The following is a 15,930-nucleotide window of genomic DNA, read 5'->3' on the forward strand; positions in this document are numbered from 1 at the left end:
CAAAATTAAATTCTCCTGTTGGTTCGAATTTAATAATGAAAATAACAACTTTAAATACGCAGCGGAAAGCGTAAATATTCTCATTATTATTTTTCCAGAAACTTTATAGTACCGTATTTTTCTCTGAACAAAATTGTCGTTGGATCAAAATTGTACAGAGTTGGACATCAAAATTCATTTGAAATTCATCAAATATGTATCAAAAAGTTTCTGGAAAAATAAAACGAAAGAACTGTTTCACTGTGTTTGTGTCCATTTCGGCCCAAAACAGCAAAACCGGCCCATGGCCCACGGCCATTCGCGCGCTCCCCCGCGCCAACAGGCCGCAACATGGGCCTGGGCCGGGAAAGCGGCCTCGCGCCCTCGCCCGCCTGGGCCGAAAGGCGGCCCGATCAGCGCTGGCCGTTCATTTTGATCCGATGCCCGTCCGCGCGCGTCGCCAGATCAAAACGGCGACCTCAGCGCCTTCGCTGAAACCCTAGCGGCATTCTCTCCGCCCTTTCTCTCTCTTCGCCTCTCTCCTCAACGCAGCGAGCAGCAACCGAGCGAAGATGGCGCCGTCGCCGGTCCCCTCGCCGGCGTGCGCGCTCCCCAGCGGGTGAGCATGCCGCTGTCGAGTGGTCTGGGCGGCGGTGCTCTGATCCCCTCCAACACCCTAGATCTGACCCTGATCTCCTGCTTCTCTGTCTCGGAGACGATGACGGCGCCGTCGTCGGCCCTCTCACCGGCGCGCGCGCTCCCCAGCGGGTGAGTGCGCCGCCGTCGAGCGGCCTGGCCGCGGTGCCCTTGGCCCGAGCACCCGCCCGCGCGCCAACGAGGCGGCAGCACGGTGCGGCGGCGAGGTAGGCCTCTTCCCCTTCCCCTTCCCCTTTTCTTTTCTTTGATTTTCCTTTCTTCTTTTCTCGGATCTATCCGATTTAGGGTTGGGGATGGGGTTAGGATCGAAATTAGGGTTTGGTTAAGGTTAGGGTTTCTTTTTCCGATTCGATTGGTTCAATTCGGTTCATCTATTTCATTTGATTTATTTTCTTTTCTATTCGTACCCGTACCGTGATCTACTCAAAATAACCTAGCTCTGGTACCATTGTTGATCTATTCTAATCACATGGTCATAGATCTAGACAGGTACAACTTGTAAATGGATAACATGTCCTAGTATATGAACTAGACCGAGATTAGATGGAGGGGTAGTGCTAGGTTACCGACCATCGTAGGCATTCGATCCAGAGGCGTCTGCCATGGGTGTTGCGTCGGGGTCTGCGCGAGGGCAGCGACGGTCGGTGAAGACGGGTGGTGGCGCAGTGCAGTGGTGGCGGTGACGCAGTCCGGTGGCGGCGCGGCTGGTGGATTTCCGTCCCTGGCTGCGCCGCTCTCTGATCGGGTTAGGGTTTGTCGGTGGGGAGCTCGGCTCAGGTGAACCTCGTGCTTAGAGCCACCGACCCCACCTCTATTTATTACGCAGTGTGACAGGGGCCCTCCAGCCATAGTGGGCTGGGCGCCCCCGATCAGAACGCGAATCAAAGGTCTAACAGGACCGTTGAGCCCAATTTAAAATTAGAGGTCAATCTAACACCTAATCCATTTGACTGAATTATACAAGTACTACTAACGTAACGTCGCGAGGTCAATCTGGTAATCTAGCATTTTCGCGCAGCCTATAAATGGGGCCGCACCCACCGCCTCTCTCCACACAAACTCAGCCTGCCTGCTTAAGCAACCCAGCGAGCGAGCCAGCTAGCGAGACTGTGAGAGACGAGAGCCAGAGAGCGAGCGAGATGGCAGCCACGGTTTCCTTCCCGGTGGTGAACATGGAGAAGCTGGAGACCGAGGAGAAGGCCACCGCCATGGAGATCATCCGCGACGCCTGCGAGAACTGGGGCTTCTTCGAGGTGTGCATATATACACGCTGCTAACACCAAGCACACAACAATTAACCAACGCACATGCACCGCACCTCACAAGTAATCTACCACACGGCAGGAAGAATTTAACTCACTTCACTTGTTTGCCTGCCCTGGGCGCCCCTTGTTCAGCATCAACTCGTTCTGTCTGTCTTATCTGTGCTAGCGGCGCCGTTCCAGAAAAGAAAGCACAGCATTCCTAGCTAGTAGCTAGCTTTACCTAACAAACAGCCACCTCGAACGTACAGATTCCTATTCTCCATGCCATCGACCGGCCGACCAATTTGATTCTACCACCTCAGCTGCGTCTCCCGGCCTGTCGATGGGAACACCACCTCACCTCTCACGCCTGGCTTGTCTTGCCCCCATGCAGCTGCTGAACCATGGCATCTCGCACGAGCTGATGGACGAGGTGGAGCGGCTGACCAAGGAGCACTACGCCAGCTTCCGGGAGGCCAAGTTCCAGGAGTTCGCGGCGCGCACGCTGGAGGCCGGCGACAAGGGCGCCGACGTCAAGGACGTGGACTGGGAGAGCACCTTCTTCGTCCGCCACCTCCCGGCCTCCAACCTCGCCGACCTCCCCGACGTCGACGACCACTACAGGTGAGTGTGTGCGTTCAAACTTCAAACACTTACACTACGTGCTAGCTGATGCGCGTCATTAAATTAACGACGTGCGTATGTCGTATCGTATTAATTAGCAAGTTGGCTGTCTACGACCCAATCAGTCTTTTGTTAAAGTTTTTGTTGGCTTCTGGCAGAAAGTTCAAAGTGCCATGTCACCAGCTTTTGACTCTTGTCTCTGAACCAGTTTTTTTAGTCTGAATAGTCTCTGCTTGGGTGACTTTGGTCTAACAGGCTGAGCTAGTTTAATGGCTTTGATCCAAGCCTACAAAAGCTAGCTGACGACGCCACCCATCGTGCTATAGGCCCAATCAAACGCTTTGTACACGTCTCAGATCAGAAAAAGGCTCTAAATTCTACCTGACCTGACGTGACCAGACCTGCTCCTATTAACGGTGGTGGTAGTAGCGTGTGTTCCATCTACAGTATCTTAATTCTGCCTGACGGCGACGCGAATAGTTATCCGGAGTAGATCATTTCGTTGCTTGACAGGTGTTCATCAGCAGATCGAATGCTGTGTTAGTCCAGTAACTATCACAAGTCGAATCACTTTTTAGCGGGTGACAGACAGTGCGATCGATACATCAACGACGCGCTTATTTGCTTGGTGGAATATTCCTCCCGGCCCGTGTTTAAAAAGCCTTCCGTGTCGCTGCAGGCAAGTGATGAAGCAATTCGCATCGGAGATCCAGAAGCTGTCGGAGAAGCTGCTGGACCTGCTGTGCGAGAACCTGGGCCTGGAGCCCGGGTACCTGAAGTCGGCCTTCGCGGGCTCCAACGGCCCGACGTTCGGCACCAAGGTGAGCGCGTACCCGCCGTGCCCGCGCCCGGACCTCGTCGACGGCCTCCGCGCGCACACCGACGCGGGGGGCATCATCCTGCTGTTCCAGGACGACCAGGTGAGCGGCCTGCAGCTGCTGAAGGATGGGGAGTGGGTGGACGTGCCGCCCATCCGCCACGCCATTGTCGTCAACATCGGCGACCAGCTGGAGGTGATCACCAACGGGCGGTACAAGAGCGTGATGCACCGCGTGCTCACCCGCCCCGACGGCAACCGCATGTCCATCGCGTCCTTCTACAACCCGGGCGCCGACGCCGTCATCTTCCCGGCACCCGCGCTCGTCGGTGGCGCCGCCGACGAGGAGGAGCGCGCTGAGGCCACGTACCCGAGGTTCGTGTTCGAGGACTACATGAACCTCTACGTGCGCCACAAGTTCGAGGCCAAGGAGCCACGGTTCGAGGCCATGAAGTCAGCCATCGCCACCGCGTGAACAAACGCTACTGCCTTCTGCCTTGCTTCTCCCTTCGTGGCGTGCATGCTTGAGCTTGAATCCTTGAGGCTTCAACGAACAATGTCCATGTGCTTATATTATTTATAGTGGCACGGTTATATATGTGTGTATCGATGGTGGAACGGCGTAATGTATTTTGGTTGTCTCAGATCTATATGTACGTATATATGGTGTATTGTAAAGTGTGTAGCTTTGATTACTGTATGAGAAGTGTGTACGTGACCCGGACCTGGTGTGTACCGCCAAATCAAGTGAGGGAACACGAATTATTAGTAATACATATATGTGAGTTATGTGGAACCCCAAACTGAACCGTTTTTTTTGAAACACGAACTTCATTACTCATCGGACTCAGCAGAATCGCTGGTCACCAAATCCCCAGAGGTACATCGTCCCAAGTGATTCACATATCACTTGAACACTTCCATAAGACTATCTCCAACAATAATACTCAAAATATAAGACCCATTCAACGTTTTGGTAGCGCTACAGTCAAAGGGTTCAATACACATTCGACATCCTCTCCAACAACATGACCCAAAAGAGAATTCTTTCTGCAAATGGTTTTCAGAAGAGATGATACTCATATTTGGGTTGTGCCTCTCAGACAACCATAAATGGGTCTCCCGTATAGATACTCTGTTGGAGGCTGATTTTAAGTCTCTTGCTATCCATTTTGAGTTTGGATGTCCATATGGGTCATTTATTGGAGATAGTCTAAGCCGCAATGGCATCTGCTACTTTATTAAATGAACGTGGGCATACACACACTTTGCTATACGCAAATTCAGTCATCAGCAAAAACCGGAGTTCAGTAGTAATCCCACTCATGGCCGATAGGCGATAAGCATCATCCTCTAGGGCTGCTTTCACAAGAGAGGCATTGGTCTCAAGGACTACTCTGCGAATTCCCAGCTGAGCCGCTGCTTTCAGGCCAGCCAAGCAGCCAAGCAATTCTGCATGGAAGGCACTCTGTACAAATTGTTCTTTACCTGCACCTGCAGTCACCACGGCGCCCTGGTCATCGCGAATGATGAAACCCCAGCCGCCTGAACCGTTCCTGTGGTCGAAAGCCCCATCAGAATTAACCTTGAAGTTCCCTTGCTGGGGTTTGGTCCATTTTGGGTTCTGACGAGGTTTATGAAAAGTCGATATTCACCCCCTATTGACAATCAAATCGAAACATGTGGTGCATAAAAAAAGGATGTCGTGGCCCAAAAGGGGAAAAGTGAAAATCATTGGAAAAATAGTCATTTTTCCCACCCCATTTTCTAATTTGCCAAAAATAAAAAAATAAAAATGATTGGAATGACTACAAACCTAGAAATTGGATCGCGGCGAAATGGGACTTTATTTCGATCGTTTTCACCCCTAAGTCGACCATCTCTGATCGTCGAGATTAGAAGGTGAACAACAACATGTGGCTGGAGAGAAAAAAAATAGGACAATAGTATATTATGTTTGACTGAATAACCTCAATCAGCTATGCCCTTTATATTTGTTGGGCGAAGAGGTATTGCCTTGTTAGAAGTTGAAACTGCTATACATTTTGTGCCAAAATACAACTCCTAACTTGTATTACATAGTCAAAGCCATCCTAGACAGTTTCCTCGTGCTTGAATCTTCAAATGGGCATAACACAATCTAGGCTGGAAATGGAAAAAGTCTACTTAACCCCTCATCTTTCATACTTGATCTACTTCACCCCCAACTATGAAACCGTCTGTTTTACCCCCTGAACTTTCTAAAACGTCTATTTTACCCCCTGGGCGGTTTTCAGCGGCGGTTTTGCTACAGTAACAACGTGTTTGCTACAGTGACGGTGGGTTTGCTACAATATGGTTGTTTGAATTTTCTTTTTTTTTTATTTATTTTCGGTGAATTTTTGAAAAATTATAGTAAATCATAGAAAAATCATAAAATGAAAAATCTAATTTTATTGGACTCCACATGAGGATATCTACACAGTGAATATATAATACGGTATGCTTTAGTACAATTTTTTTTGTAGCTTTAGATTAATTGGAAAATCCAATTTTGTCTGTAATTAATTAGAATTTATCTATAACTAAGTTATACATAGTCCAATGAGTACGAAATTTTTACTATAGTTCAAGCATACAATAATTAGCGTACCATAAAAATTTCACCACAATTGGACCATAGAAGCTGCAGCTATGAATTATTACAATTAATTACAGATAAAATTAGATTTTCCAATTAATCTAAGGCTACAGTAAAAATTTTGTACTAAAGCATACCGTATTATATATTCACTGTGTAGATCTACTCATGTGGAGTCCAATAAAATTATATTTTTCATTTTATGATTTTTCTATGATTTACTATGATTTTTCAAAAATTCACTGAAAATAAATAAAAAAAGAAAATTCAAACCCACCAGTACTGTAGCAACCCACAGTTAGTGTAGCAAACACGCTGTTACTGTAGCAAAACCGCCGCTGAAAACCGCCCAGGGGGTAAAACTGACGGTTTCATAGTTTGGGGGTGAAGTAGACCAAGTATGAAACGTGAGGGGGTTAAGTAGACTTTTTCCGGCTGGAAATTGTGTGTTTCATATATGCATTCGATCGTCTCAAAGAGAGCTATGCAATTGTGAAGTCCAGTATATAATTTGACAAATTTGTCAAAACCAGCCCGACTTATTTCGAAAAATGGGAAACAAGTCAAATCTAATTTCCCATAATTCTCAAGTCTTGTTAGTTTTTTGTTTCTTTTTTTTTAAGGAACGTCTTGCCAGTTTTACATGGCAACACTACCAAATACTAGTAGGATCTAAATGCATTTAGGGCCTGTCAAGCATGTATGGTCCAGGCAAACAATTCTAGCCCCAAAATTCTACAATCGGACGTGTGGCAACTATCCCTAGCCGAGGCAAATTTCCCAAGCAGCAATCAAACAGGCCGTTTAGTCTAAGAATCAGCCTTACGTACTTGTCAGCAACCAAGCCCAATAGCCCACATGATTGGTATGTTCGGTGGTCCAATCCAATTCTGTACGACGGCAATTGTCATCGAAAAGAGGATAACCGACCCAAAACGGCCCACCAGCGAATCGGACCACCTCGTTCGAGCCGCTCGGGCCTCCACGCCTCGGGGTCGTCCTCCCAAGTCCCAACAGTCCACAGTCAAAAGTGTCCCAACAGTACAGTTGCGCACTCGCGCGACCAATCCACCGCACCCAAGTGCCGGCCGGCCACGGAAACCACCGCTGATGACGGCAGTCGGCAGATCTCTCGTATCGATCGGTGAAAGCACTGGGCCCAATATTCTCTTCTTGGCTCCCCCTTCCGGTGGTCCACAGCCTGCCTCGCCTGGCGACTCCAATTGGCAGCTTCCTCCTTCACATGTCGCGCACGGCGCACGGCCGGAGCCCGCAGGCCGCAGGTCACCTACACCTACCGCGCGGGTGATGGTTCCGCGCCTCGTGGTCGGGGTTGGCCCATGTACCCATTCCCATGTGGTTCCAAGGCCTGGCCGTCTGGCCGCCGACGCCGAGCATGCGAGCACTAGGCCACGACCGCCTACCGGCACGCCGCACACTCTGGTACGCAGCGTAGCTGTCGAAAGGTTTCGAGAACGGCAGACACTTTGGGAAACTTTGGATCCGTGCCCATGTCTGCCCGCTACCATGCGTGCCAAGTGCTAACAGCCCAACACCAAACCAGTTGAGCAGTGGTGCTGCACGACAACATCTGAAAGCGGTGTTTTTGCAGGGACCAGAGACATCCCCATTTCTAGAGCAATCACTCACATAATGGTTCAGACAGTTTTTATTTACAAAAACCGAAAAGGCAGCGTCGCTTTGCGATCCGAAACTTTCCAAAGGAAATCGGCACAAAATCCTCGATTCCAATGCTTTTGTAGTAAAAAAATGCTCGCCGAACTCCATAGACAATTAGGCGAAATAGCGTTTTAGGGAGTACAGGGAGTAGGGGGCGGAAAAGGCCAGACACGGACGCTGCATGAGTTCATATCATACTCAAGTGTACATTGTCGTCCACGCCAAGCCCCATTTCCGGCACGCAAATTCGAGGCGATGATGGAACAAGAGTCAAACAGGTCACTCGAGTTGAGACAAACCATAGTGGGTCACATGGGCGCAAAGGCTAAACCATTAATTTAATTAATCTATACTGATCAGATTATAATACTAGCATTAGCATGCTAGTTGTGATAGTAGGAGCACTAGTTACATGGACTAAACAAAGATATCCACCATTAGCCAAAGCTGCTAAAAGAAAGGCGTACAGCTACAGTGATGTTCGTCCTACGTACGCTGCGTCGCTGCAGCAGGAATCAAGGCCGCTGCAGCACGGCAGCAGCAGCAGTAAAGACCGTGCTGCAGCAGCAGTAAAGAAAGGCTGAAAGGGTGCAAAGATTCCGGCATCCTCTCGACCGATGAGCTGCTGCCATCGATTCTTTTGTTGTTCCTCGAGAACAGTTCGCTAGTTGGTTTCATTCAGCACCAGTCAGAAACAAGCAGCGAACAGGCCGACGGTCTTCGCCACTGTTGCTTCAGTTCAGACCGTCGATGGGAGGTCGCACTTGCCCATCTCTGTAAACAATGCAGCGAACACCCAGTGAGATCGCAGGTTAGATTACAATCAACTCTTAAAAACTTCTCCCATCAAACAGCGGATTATATCGCACTCCTGTCAAAGCGCACCGTGAGGGAGGACTTGTCTCGAGACGACCACTGGTCCACGGAGGCACGTACAGTACAGTAATGAGTGGAGTAAAGAAAATGCAGTAGGGTACAGGAGTACGACGTGTGGGGTTCAGGTTCAAAGCGAAAGCTAGAATTGCGTTTTTTAAGATGCAGGAGCTGAAAAGGGTAGCCGAAGTTGGCAATCAGGCACAGCGCGGTCTGCGACGTCCAGACATGCACGCGGCACCAGGAAGGAAACCAGGACAGAGAGGACGTCGAGCTGCGAGCCGCACAGGCCCGTCCCTCAGTCATTATTGCCCTTGGGCGCCTACTACTACAAGGCCTGAACGGCTGAACCTGAGCAAGTGATCAGGTCACTCATAATAACTCCATCCCAGTGACAACAGCTCGGATCCAATGCAGGCTTGGGGTTGCCGAATTTAGTTGGCAAAATAACACTGCAGCGTTTTATTTGTTATTTAATAATTAGTGTCCTATCATAATCTAATTAACTTTAAAAGAGTTTTATTTTTATTTATATTTAATGCTTCGTACCGTGACGGAAAATCTTAAAAAATTTGACATTTTGGGAAACAGGCCCTTGAATACAGAGCAACACAGAGCAGCAATAACAGCTGCTGCAGACGTGCAAATGCCAAACGGGGCGCAGCGTGCTAGGAGTACAGTACGTGGTGTGTACTGTGCGGCGTGCTTCAGACGTGGTTTTACTGGACGTGACTGTGTGGTGAGTAGGAGTTCTGTACTCGCAAAAGAACGGGAATCATTCCCGTAAAATGGCAAAGCAAACCTTTGATTTGATTTGAACTGTTGCCAGTAAAAATCACCATGCGGCCCAGCGATAAAATATGGGTCCTACGGATGTTTCAGGCCTAAGGTTTCCGCGATCATCACTTTAACCGAAACCGCTCGGCTTATCGGCCAACGAACATAATTTTTCGCGCACGCCAGTCAATCCAGCCAGAGGTACTTTAGCCGTGAAAGAAACGAACAGACTTTTGGTCGCGTACTGCCACTCACCATTTAACATGTTGCTACGTGATTGAACGAATTCATGGAGTAGGTAATCACGAGCAATATATAATGTGCGATTTTTAGCTGGGTCGAAAATGGCACGAGGAGAAGATGAGTGGCAGCTTACTTGGTGCCTGGTTGACGACGTAGGCGGCGCCGGCGAAGTCGCAGGTTCCGATGGACCGGCCCTTGCGCTGGTAGTAGTAGTTGAAGGCGTAGGAGGCGTGCGCGACCATGGTGTTGGGCTCGAAGCACGCCGCGCCGGGCTGGATGGCCTTGCAGTCCGCGCCGCCGGGGCCGCACGCGTAGTCCAGCGCCGCCTGGAGCCGCTGTTCCCCGACCATTGCGTTCGCCACGCACCACGCCTCCCCGGTCGTCACCTTCACCCCGCTCGGCAGATTGCCGCTGGTGCTGCCGCTGCTCGGCCCGCCGTTCTCCTGCCACCCGAGGGCGCCGTTGCCCTGGCTGCCGCCGCCGCCACCGAGGACGAAGTCGACGTCGTACACCTTCTGCTGGTTCGGGTAGAAGACGCCGTAGTTGCGTTCGGAGGTGGGCCCGGGCTTCTGGTTCTCGTTGAAGAGCGCGAAGAGGTACACGTCGATGTCGGCGTCGGGGCGGCGAGGGGTGCCGGCGTTGCCAGAGAGCACGCGGCGCGCCAGGTTGCCGTTGTACGCCGCGGCGTTGGCCGACGAAGCGCCTGCCTCGTTGGCGTCGCCCTTGGACGGCCACCCGGTCTCGGAGACCACCACGCGCACGCCATTGTAGTTCCCCAGCTTGCTGACCGCGGCGAACACGGCGTCGAGCTGCGCGTCGAGGAGGCTGTAGTACTTGAGGCCGTTCCCGGGGTCGAGCACGCCGGCGTTGGGGCGGAACAGCGCGTAGTCGAGGGAGATGTCGCCGGCATTGCCGGAGTAGGCGAAGAACGGGTACGCGTTCACCATGAGGTACGACCCGGTCTGCGCCAGGAAGTCGAGCATGGGCTTCATGACGGCCTGCGCGAGGTCCTCCCGGAACGCGCCCGCCGAGGACGGGTACGACGACGCGAGCGCGGTGAGCGCGATGGGCGACGACACCTTGACGGCGTTGTCGAGGTTGAGCCTGGCCAGCGCGGCGTGCACATTGGACATGGCCGGGACGAGCTGCGCCGTGACGTTCTTGGCCGACGCAAACACCTCGTTGCCCACGGCGATGCCGTGGATCTGCGTCGCCGGGTAGTAGGCGGCCACGTTGCGGCGCACCCACAGAAGCGCGTAGGACGCGTGCGACGCCGCCGCGGCGAGCTGCTCGTTGGGCAGCGCCACCACCACCTTGATGCCGGTGTTGGCCAGCGCGCGCAGCACGGTGGGGTCGGCGTCGTACAGCTTCACCTGCGCGACGCCCTGCTGCTTCAGCAGCTGCACCACCGCCGCCGGGGTCGGCAGGTTGTTCGCCACGCGGCCGTAGTTCACGCCCACCGTCCCCGCCTCTGCAACCAGAACAAAACACACACACACCAATCAGTCACCAAACCGCCACCTGCATTGCCGCATTGTTGTCATAAAAAACCTCAGTCTTTGCGCGTTCCGGTGGTGTTTACCTGCCGGGCAAACGAAGAGGAGCGGAACCGACACGGCGAGGACAGCGACGAGGAGGCGGCGTGGGGGCGCCATGCTCTGCTGCGGCGCGGAGATGTACTGAGGCAGAGCAAGACGGCGCGGGGATGAGTGGGCGAGCGTGGGGCGGTAGGAAAATGCAGAGGCTGGGGATTTATGGCCGGCGACCTCGTTACGCTGCCAAGGCGGGGCCCACGCTAGCCCGTTCGGGGCGGTAAGGGAAAAGTGGCGGGTACGGTGGGGCACGTCGCGGCGGGCTCGGCTCGTGCGCGGGGTGGTGTGGTGTGGTGGGGCGACGTGGAGGCAGGCATGTGGCCGTGCGCGCGGGTGTTGCCTGGTTGGTGGTGCGCGTGGGATTGGGATCCAGCCGTCCAGTGGCGATGGAAAGCGAGGAGCCGTGGTCCGGGGGGGCGCCGGCCGCCGGGGGCAGCCGGGCAGGAGCGCAGTACTGAGGCTGGAGGGCGTGGGCGCGTGGCCCGCTCGCGGCGACCGTTGTTTCGCTGCGCGACGGGCCCCCAACGTACGGCCGTTTCGGCTGGTGGCGCCTGGTGGTTAGTGGCTAATCAATGTCGACGCTGTGTAGGGCGATGAGACTGATGCCAGTTGCTGCTCGTCTCAACGGCTCGAAAATCTTTCATGTTCTGCCCTGTTTAGTACCGTTGAACAAAACTCTTTTCCGTGTCTCTTTACGTAGTGTTTCTGATGAATGAATGAGACTGACGCAAGTGGTATTAACACAGCGATTCCTTTTATTTTGCGAGGAATTAACGCAGTGGTTCTACTATACGTTCTGATATGTACAGATTTTGGGTGGTCAAGAACACAATGGCCATGTTCGTTTGAACTACTTCATCAGTAGTTTTTAGAATAGTGTTTTTTTCCCATACCAAATCAGCATAAGCATCAGTAAAATTTAAATTTTAGCGAAACTAACGAGGCCAATATTTTTCTCGAGAAACAGATATACTCCTATGTGAGTGTTCAAGCAGACCTGAGCCGTCCAGTGTGCGGTGTGCCAAATGTCACTGTTGCAGCACTGCCGCAGGAGCGATTTTTATTTGGCTGGGTAACAAGAATAGGATAAGGCGTAGTATTTTTGGTTGGTTGGGTCTCGTTTAGATCTTAAGTTTTTTCACTCTTTCTCCATTACATTAAATCTTTAGACACTGCATAAAGTATTAAATGTAGATAAAAAATAACTAATTATACAGTTTAATTGTAAATTACGAGACGAATCTTTTGAACCTAGTTAGGTCATGATTGGATAATAATTATCAAATACAAACGAAAATACTACAGTATCGAATACTGATTCCTAACCCAATCTAAACAAGGCCTTAAAGGCAAAGGGAAGATATCGTTTTGGTTGGCGCAGATAACACGAAACAGTAGCTGCCAAACTTTGGCCGCCACTGTACTGGCTGCCGTACTTGACTGTTTACACGGACAAGCTAGGCTGGCCGCTGGGGCAGTCGACAAAGGTCTCGTCGCTACTGTTCCCACGACTTACGCTTAACTTATCGGTCGTACCATTCAAAGGAAATAGGGCCTCGTTTACGTGACATCCAAATTTTAAGTTTTTTTCACTCTCTCCATCACATTAATTTTTAGCCGCTTGCATGAAGTATTAAATATAGGTAAAAAAATAACTAATTACACAGTTTAGTTGGAAATCACGAGATAAATCTTTTGAGCCTAGTTGGTCCACGATTGGACAATATTTGTCAAATAAGACGAAAATGGTACTATTTATCGGGTTTAATTTTTTTTCAATGTAAACGAAGCCTAGCAGTGTTTTCCTCGGACAATCACAGCTCTTTTTGCAGCCGGCCGAACATGGCCTCATCTGCAGATAAACCCTGCTGTTCTTGTTCGGTCCGCCATCAGCCTATCATGGAGAATCTCAGACTCCCAGTGCGACGCCTGCCGCGTGAAACCGACAGCGCTCGCCCGCCGGGCTCGGCAAGTCGACAGCGACTTGGACACGTGGTCCTGCGGAGGACGTGTGATAACAGGCTGCATCCAACGACTTAAATTGCGTGCTCAGTGAAGGCAAAGCAAAGCAAGCGATTAAGTACAAATGTACAAACACGCACGACAGATGCGCTAGTGCACCGGCCCGGCCATGGCAAGTGCAGCCTCCGGTTGCCGACTTGCCGTTGCCGACCTCAGCTTTGCCGTCGTTGCACAGCACTGCGGCAACATGCGATGTGTGTATGTGTGTGCAAGTGCAAGTGCGACGGAAAGTTGGTGTGCTGTGACAATGGTAGGTTAGGAAAGGCAATTGGCAAAGCGAGATGGACCAAATTAAAAGGGGACGCATCGGTCCAACTTGGGTTACTTGTTTTGCTTGGAAGTTGGAACCCAGTCGCGTCGTGTGATTGTGTCCCATGGACAACAAGAGTGGAGTACATAGCAAACTTGTCAAAAAGTACATAGCATGGGGATCGACCGAGCGTGAATGCGTGATGCGTTGTGGGAAAAGGGAGCGGCTTTTAGGTGAAGCGGCGGAGCAGCGGCTCGTAACAATGGGGGCAGGACAGGCGTGCAAGGGTCAGAGAGTGGTTACGACAGTGCAGAATGTAGTTTGTAGTGTTGTCAATGGGCGAGACTTCCCATGATTCATACACGCTGCGTAGGCGGCTTTGTGGGTTTTGTTTGTGGACGTGGCGGGTAACGTAGCTGCTACGGAGCATCATGCTCCGGCAGTCCGTCTTGCTTGTTCTCCACTCCAGCTACATTTCCCAGTCCCAGCTGCATGCATTCGAGGTCGAGGTGATGAGGAGACACAGCCCAAAGCATGATTCGTCGTGCATGCCATGCCCGTTCCGTTCATGGAAAGTCGCTGGAAACATTCAAACAATCAGGCCGCGCGAGACGGCTTCGTGGAGTACAGGTTTGCATTGTGACTGCGAACTAATAAGGCTCCGTGCGTGGGCACGAATGCACGAAACGAAACGAAACGACATGGGGAAAGCAGGGTGGAAAAGCGAGGACAGCTTGGCAACGACAAAGCGGGCTTGTCCTGCACCCTGCCTTGCCATGTGCGCCGTGACGCCCGCGCTCCGCCCCCGCCCGCTCACCCCGTCCGCGGCGCGATCACTCGTCGAGACAACTCGGTCTCGCGGGTGCTTGCGAGGGAGACGCCAACGCATGACTCCATCGCTGGCTGGTGGCTGGCTGCTAGTGCGCCGGAGCTCATGTGGGGGCAAGTGGACAAACATTATGCAGCTGTTTGTTTGGCTGTGGTTTATCGTAAATGATCGTAAATTTTTAGTCGGAACAGTATTTTTCTCTCACACAAACCAGCCAGTAGTACTTCTTCACGAACCAGCAACGATATGAACTAGCCAACCGAACGTACCGATGGAGGTCCAGATTGTTCGCACCCTCGATCGGGTCGGTGCATGTTTGTCCGAGCGAATCGTCGTCGTCGGGGGAGGAAGAGGGTCGCCGGCCCGCGTCTGCTTCTGTTGAGTTCGGGCAGAAATGCTGGAGGAGCGCGCGCGCCGGAGCTGGGTTTGTTCAGTTTCCAGCCTCCTAGTGTACTCTTTTGGTCGATCATCACATGATGATAGCAGAGCCGCTATTCATAGATCTCGCTCTTCTTTTCCTCGCCTCGCGGCCTCGCCTCATTATTCTCTGGCAGTTTCTTCCTCCTTTCAAGCATGTGGACTGTGGCAATGGCGGCTTGGCAAGACGGCAAGTTGGCATCCTTCCTTCTACTCAGTGACGCCAGTAAATCGCGGATAAAATAAGCTCAGGGCACTGCATCATTGCACGGCGTGTTGGAGTTTCAGGTTTGATTACCCATGATCTGTCTCTCGTGGTAAGAACAAGCACCGGCAACTCGCTCTGTACTCAGTGATCCGGACGTACGTGGCACGGGGATTCTGGCTACAGCTCCCACATCATCAGCTGTCAGCGTGTGTCCCGAATTATTTACTATTTAGCCTTTTTTTTTTTGAAAGTTTCTCTCAAATAGACCCCTGACGAAAATAATTACAGAAATGGATCCTTGGCTTGGCGGCAGAGTGAGTGGCGCCGAGGTCCTGGACACGGGCAAACGGTCTGCCAGGGGCTCGGCGCCAGCCACTCTGGCGCCGAGCTCGGCGCCGTAGATCTTGGCGCCGAGCTCGGCGCCAGAGTGGCTGACGCCGAGCCACCTGCATTTAACCTACCCTGCACTTCTTCCCCGAGCGTTCTTCCTCTTATTTCTCCTCGGGTTTTTTTTCTCGCCACTTTATCCTACCTCACGAATCAACATATTGGACCTTGAAAACCTTGATTTGATCCGTAGATCTTCGAGAGCAAGGTATACTCGCTCACCTCCTTATTTTTCTCGCATCAGGGCATACTTAATGCCGTGCGAGAGCAGTTAGAGGGGTATGCACCTTTGCACCATCGTTGGTGTACTCGACACCTTGCTGAGAATCTACTACGGAAGGACGGTGTCAAGAAAAACTTTGATCTGTTGCAGGAGGCTGCTCGACAGCTTGAGGATAAGTACTTTAGGGAAAAGTTGGAGCAGGTCAGAACCGCATCAAATGCAGAAGGTAGACAATGGCTCACAGGTTTGATGAGGGATTTGGAGAAATGGACGAGAGCTCATGACGACGGTGGCTGGAGGTACGAGTTTCAGTGCAGCAACATAGCAGAGTCATTCAATAAGTTGCTATTGGGGATACGTGGTATGCCTGTGAATGCAATTGTTCAATTCACCTTCTATAAGCTTATTGCCTGGTTCAACGATAGACACGCCCATGCATTACAGTTGAGGAGTGATGGAGAGATATGGGCTCCGAAACCAAAGGCACA

The 15,930-nt window shown here is 51.6% G+C and overlaps 2 protein-coding genes across 2 annotated transcripts; one reads left to right on the forward strand and one right to left on the reverse strand.

Moving 5' to 3' along the window:
• The first annotated feature begins 1,694 nt into the window (after window positions 1–1,694).
• LOC136478175 (1-aminocyclopropane-1-carboxylate oxidase 1-like) lies at window positions 1,695–4,124 on the forward strand. Its single transcript, XM_066476523.1, has 3 exons — window positions 1,695–1,889; window positions 2,275–2,504; window positions 3,184–4,124. Exons 1-3 carry the CDS (start codon window positions 1,776–1,778, stop codon window positions 3,794–3,796), a joined length of 957 nt encoding a protein of 318 aa, XP_066332620.1. The 5' UTR covers window positions 1,695–1,775; the 3' UTR covers window positions 3,797–4,124.
• A 3,810-nt stretch (window positions 4,125–7,934) lies between these two features.
• LOC136478174 (glucan endo-1,3-beta-glucosidase-like) lies at window positions 7,935–11,234 on the reverse strand. The gene is made up of 3 exons (XM_066476521.1): window positions 11,097–11,234; window positions 9,648–10,985; window positions 7,935–8,395 (listed from the first exon to the last, which is right to left on the reverse strand). Exons 1-3 carry the CDS (start codon window positions 11,167–11,169, stop codon window positions 8,361–8,363), a joined length of 1,446 nt encoding a protein of 481 aa, XP_066332618.1. The 5' UTR covers window positions 11,170–11,234; the 3' UTR covers window positions 7,935–8,360.
• Window positions 11,235–15,930: the final 4,696 nt, after the last annotated feature.

This window comes from Miscanthus floridulus, chromosome 8 (assembly GCF_019320115.1).
Source record: "Miscanthus floridulus cultivar M001 chromosome 8, ASM1932011v1, whole genome shotgun sequence".
In the NCBI taxonomy this organism is placed as follows: domain Eukaryota; kingdom Viridiplantae; phylum Streptophyta; class Magnoliopsida; order Poales; family Poaceae; genus Miscanthus; species Miscanthus floridulus.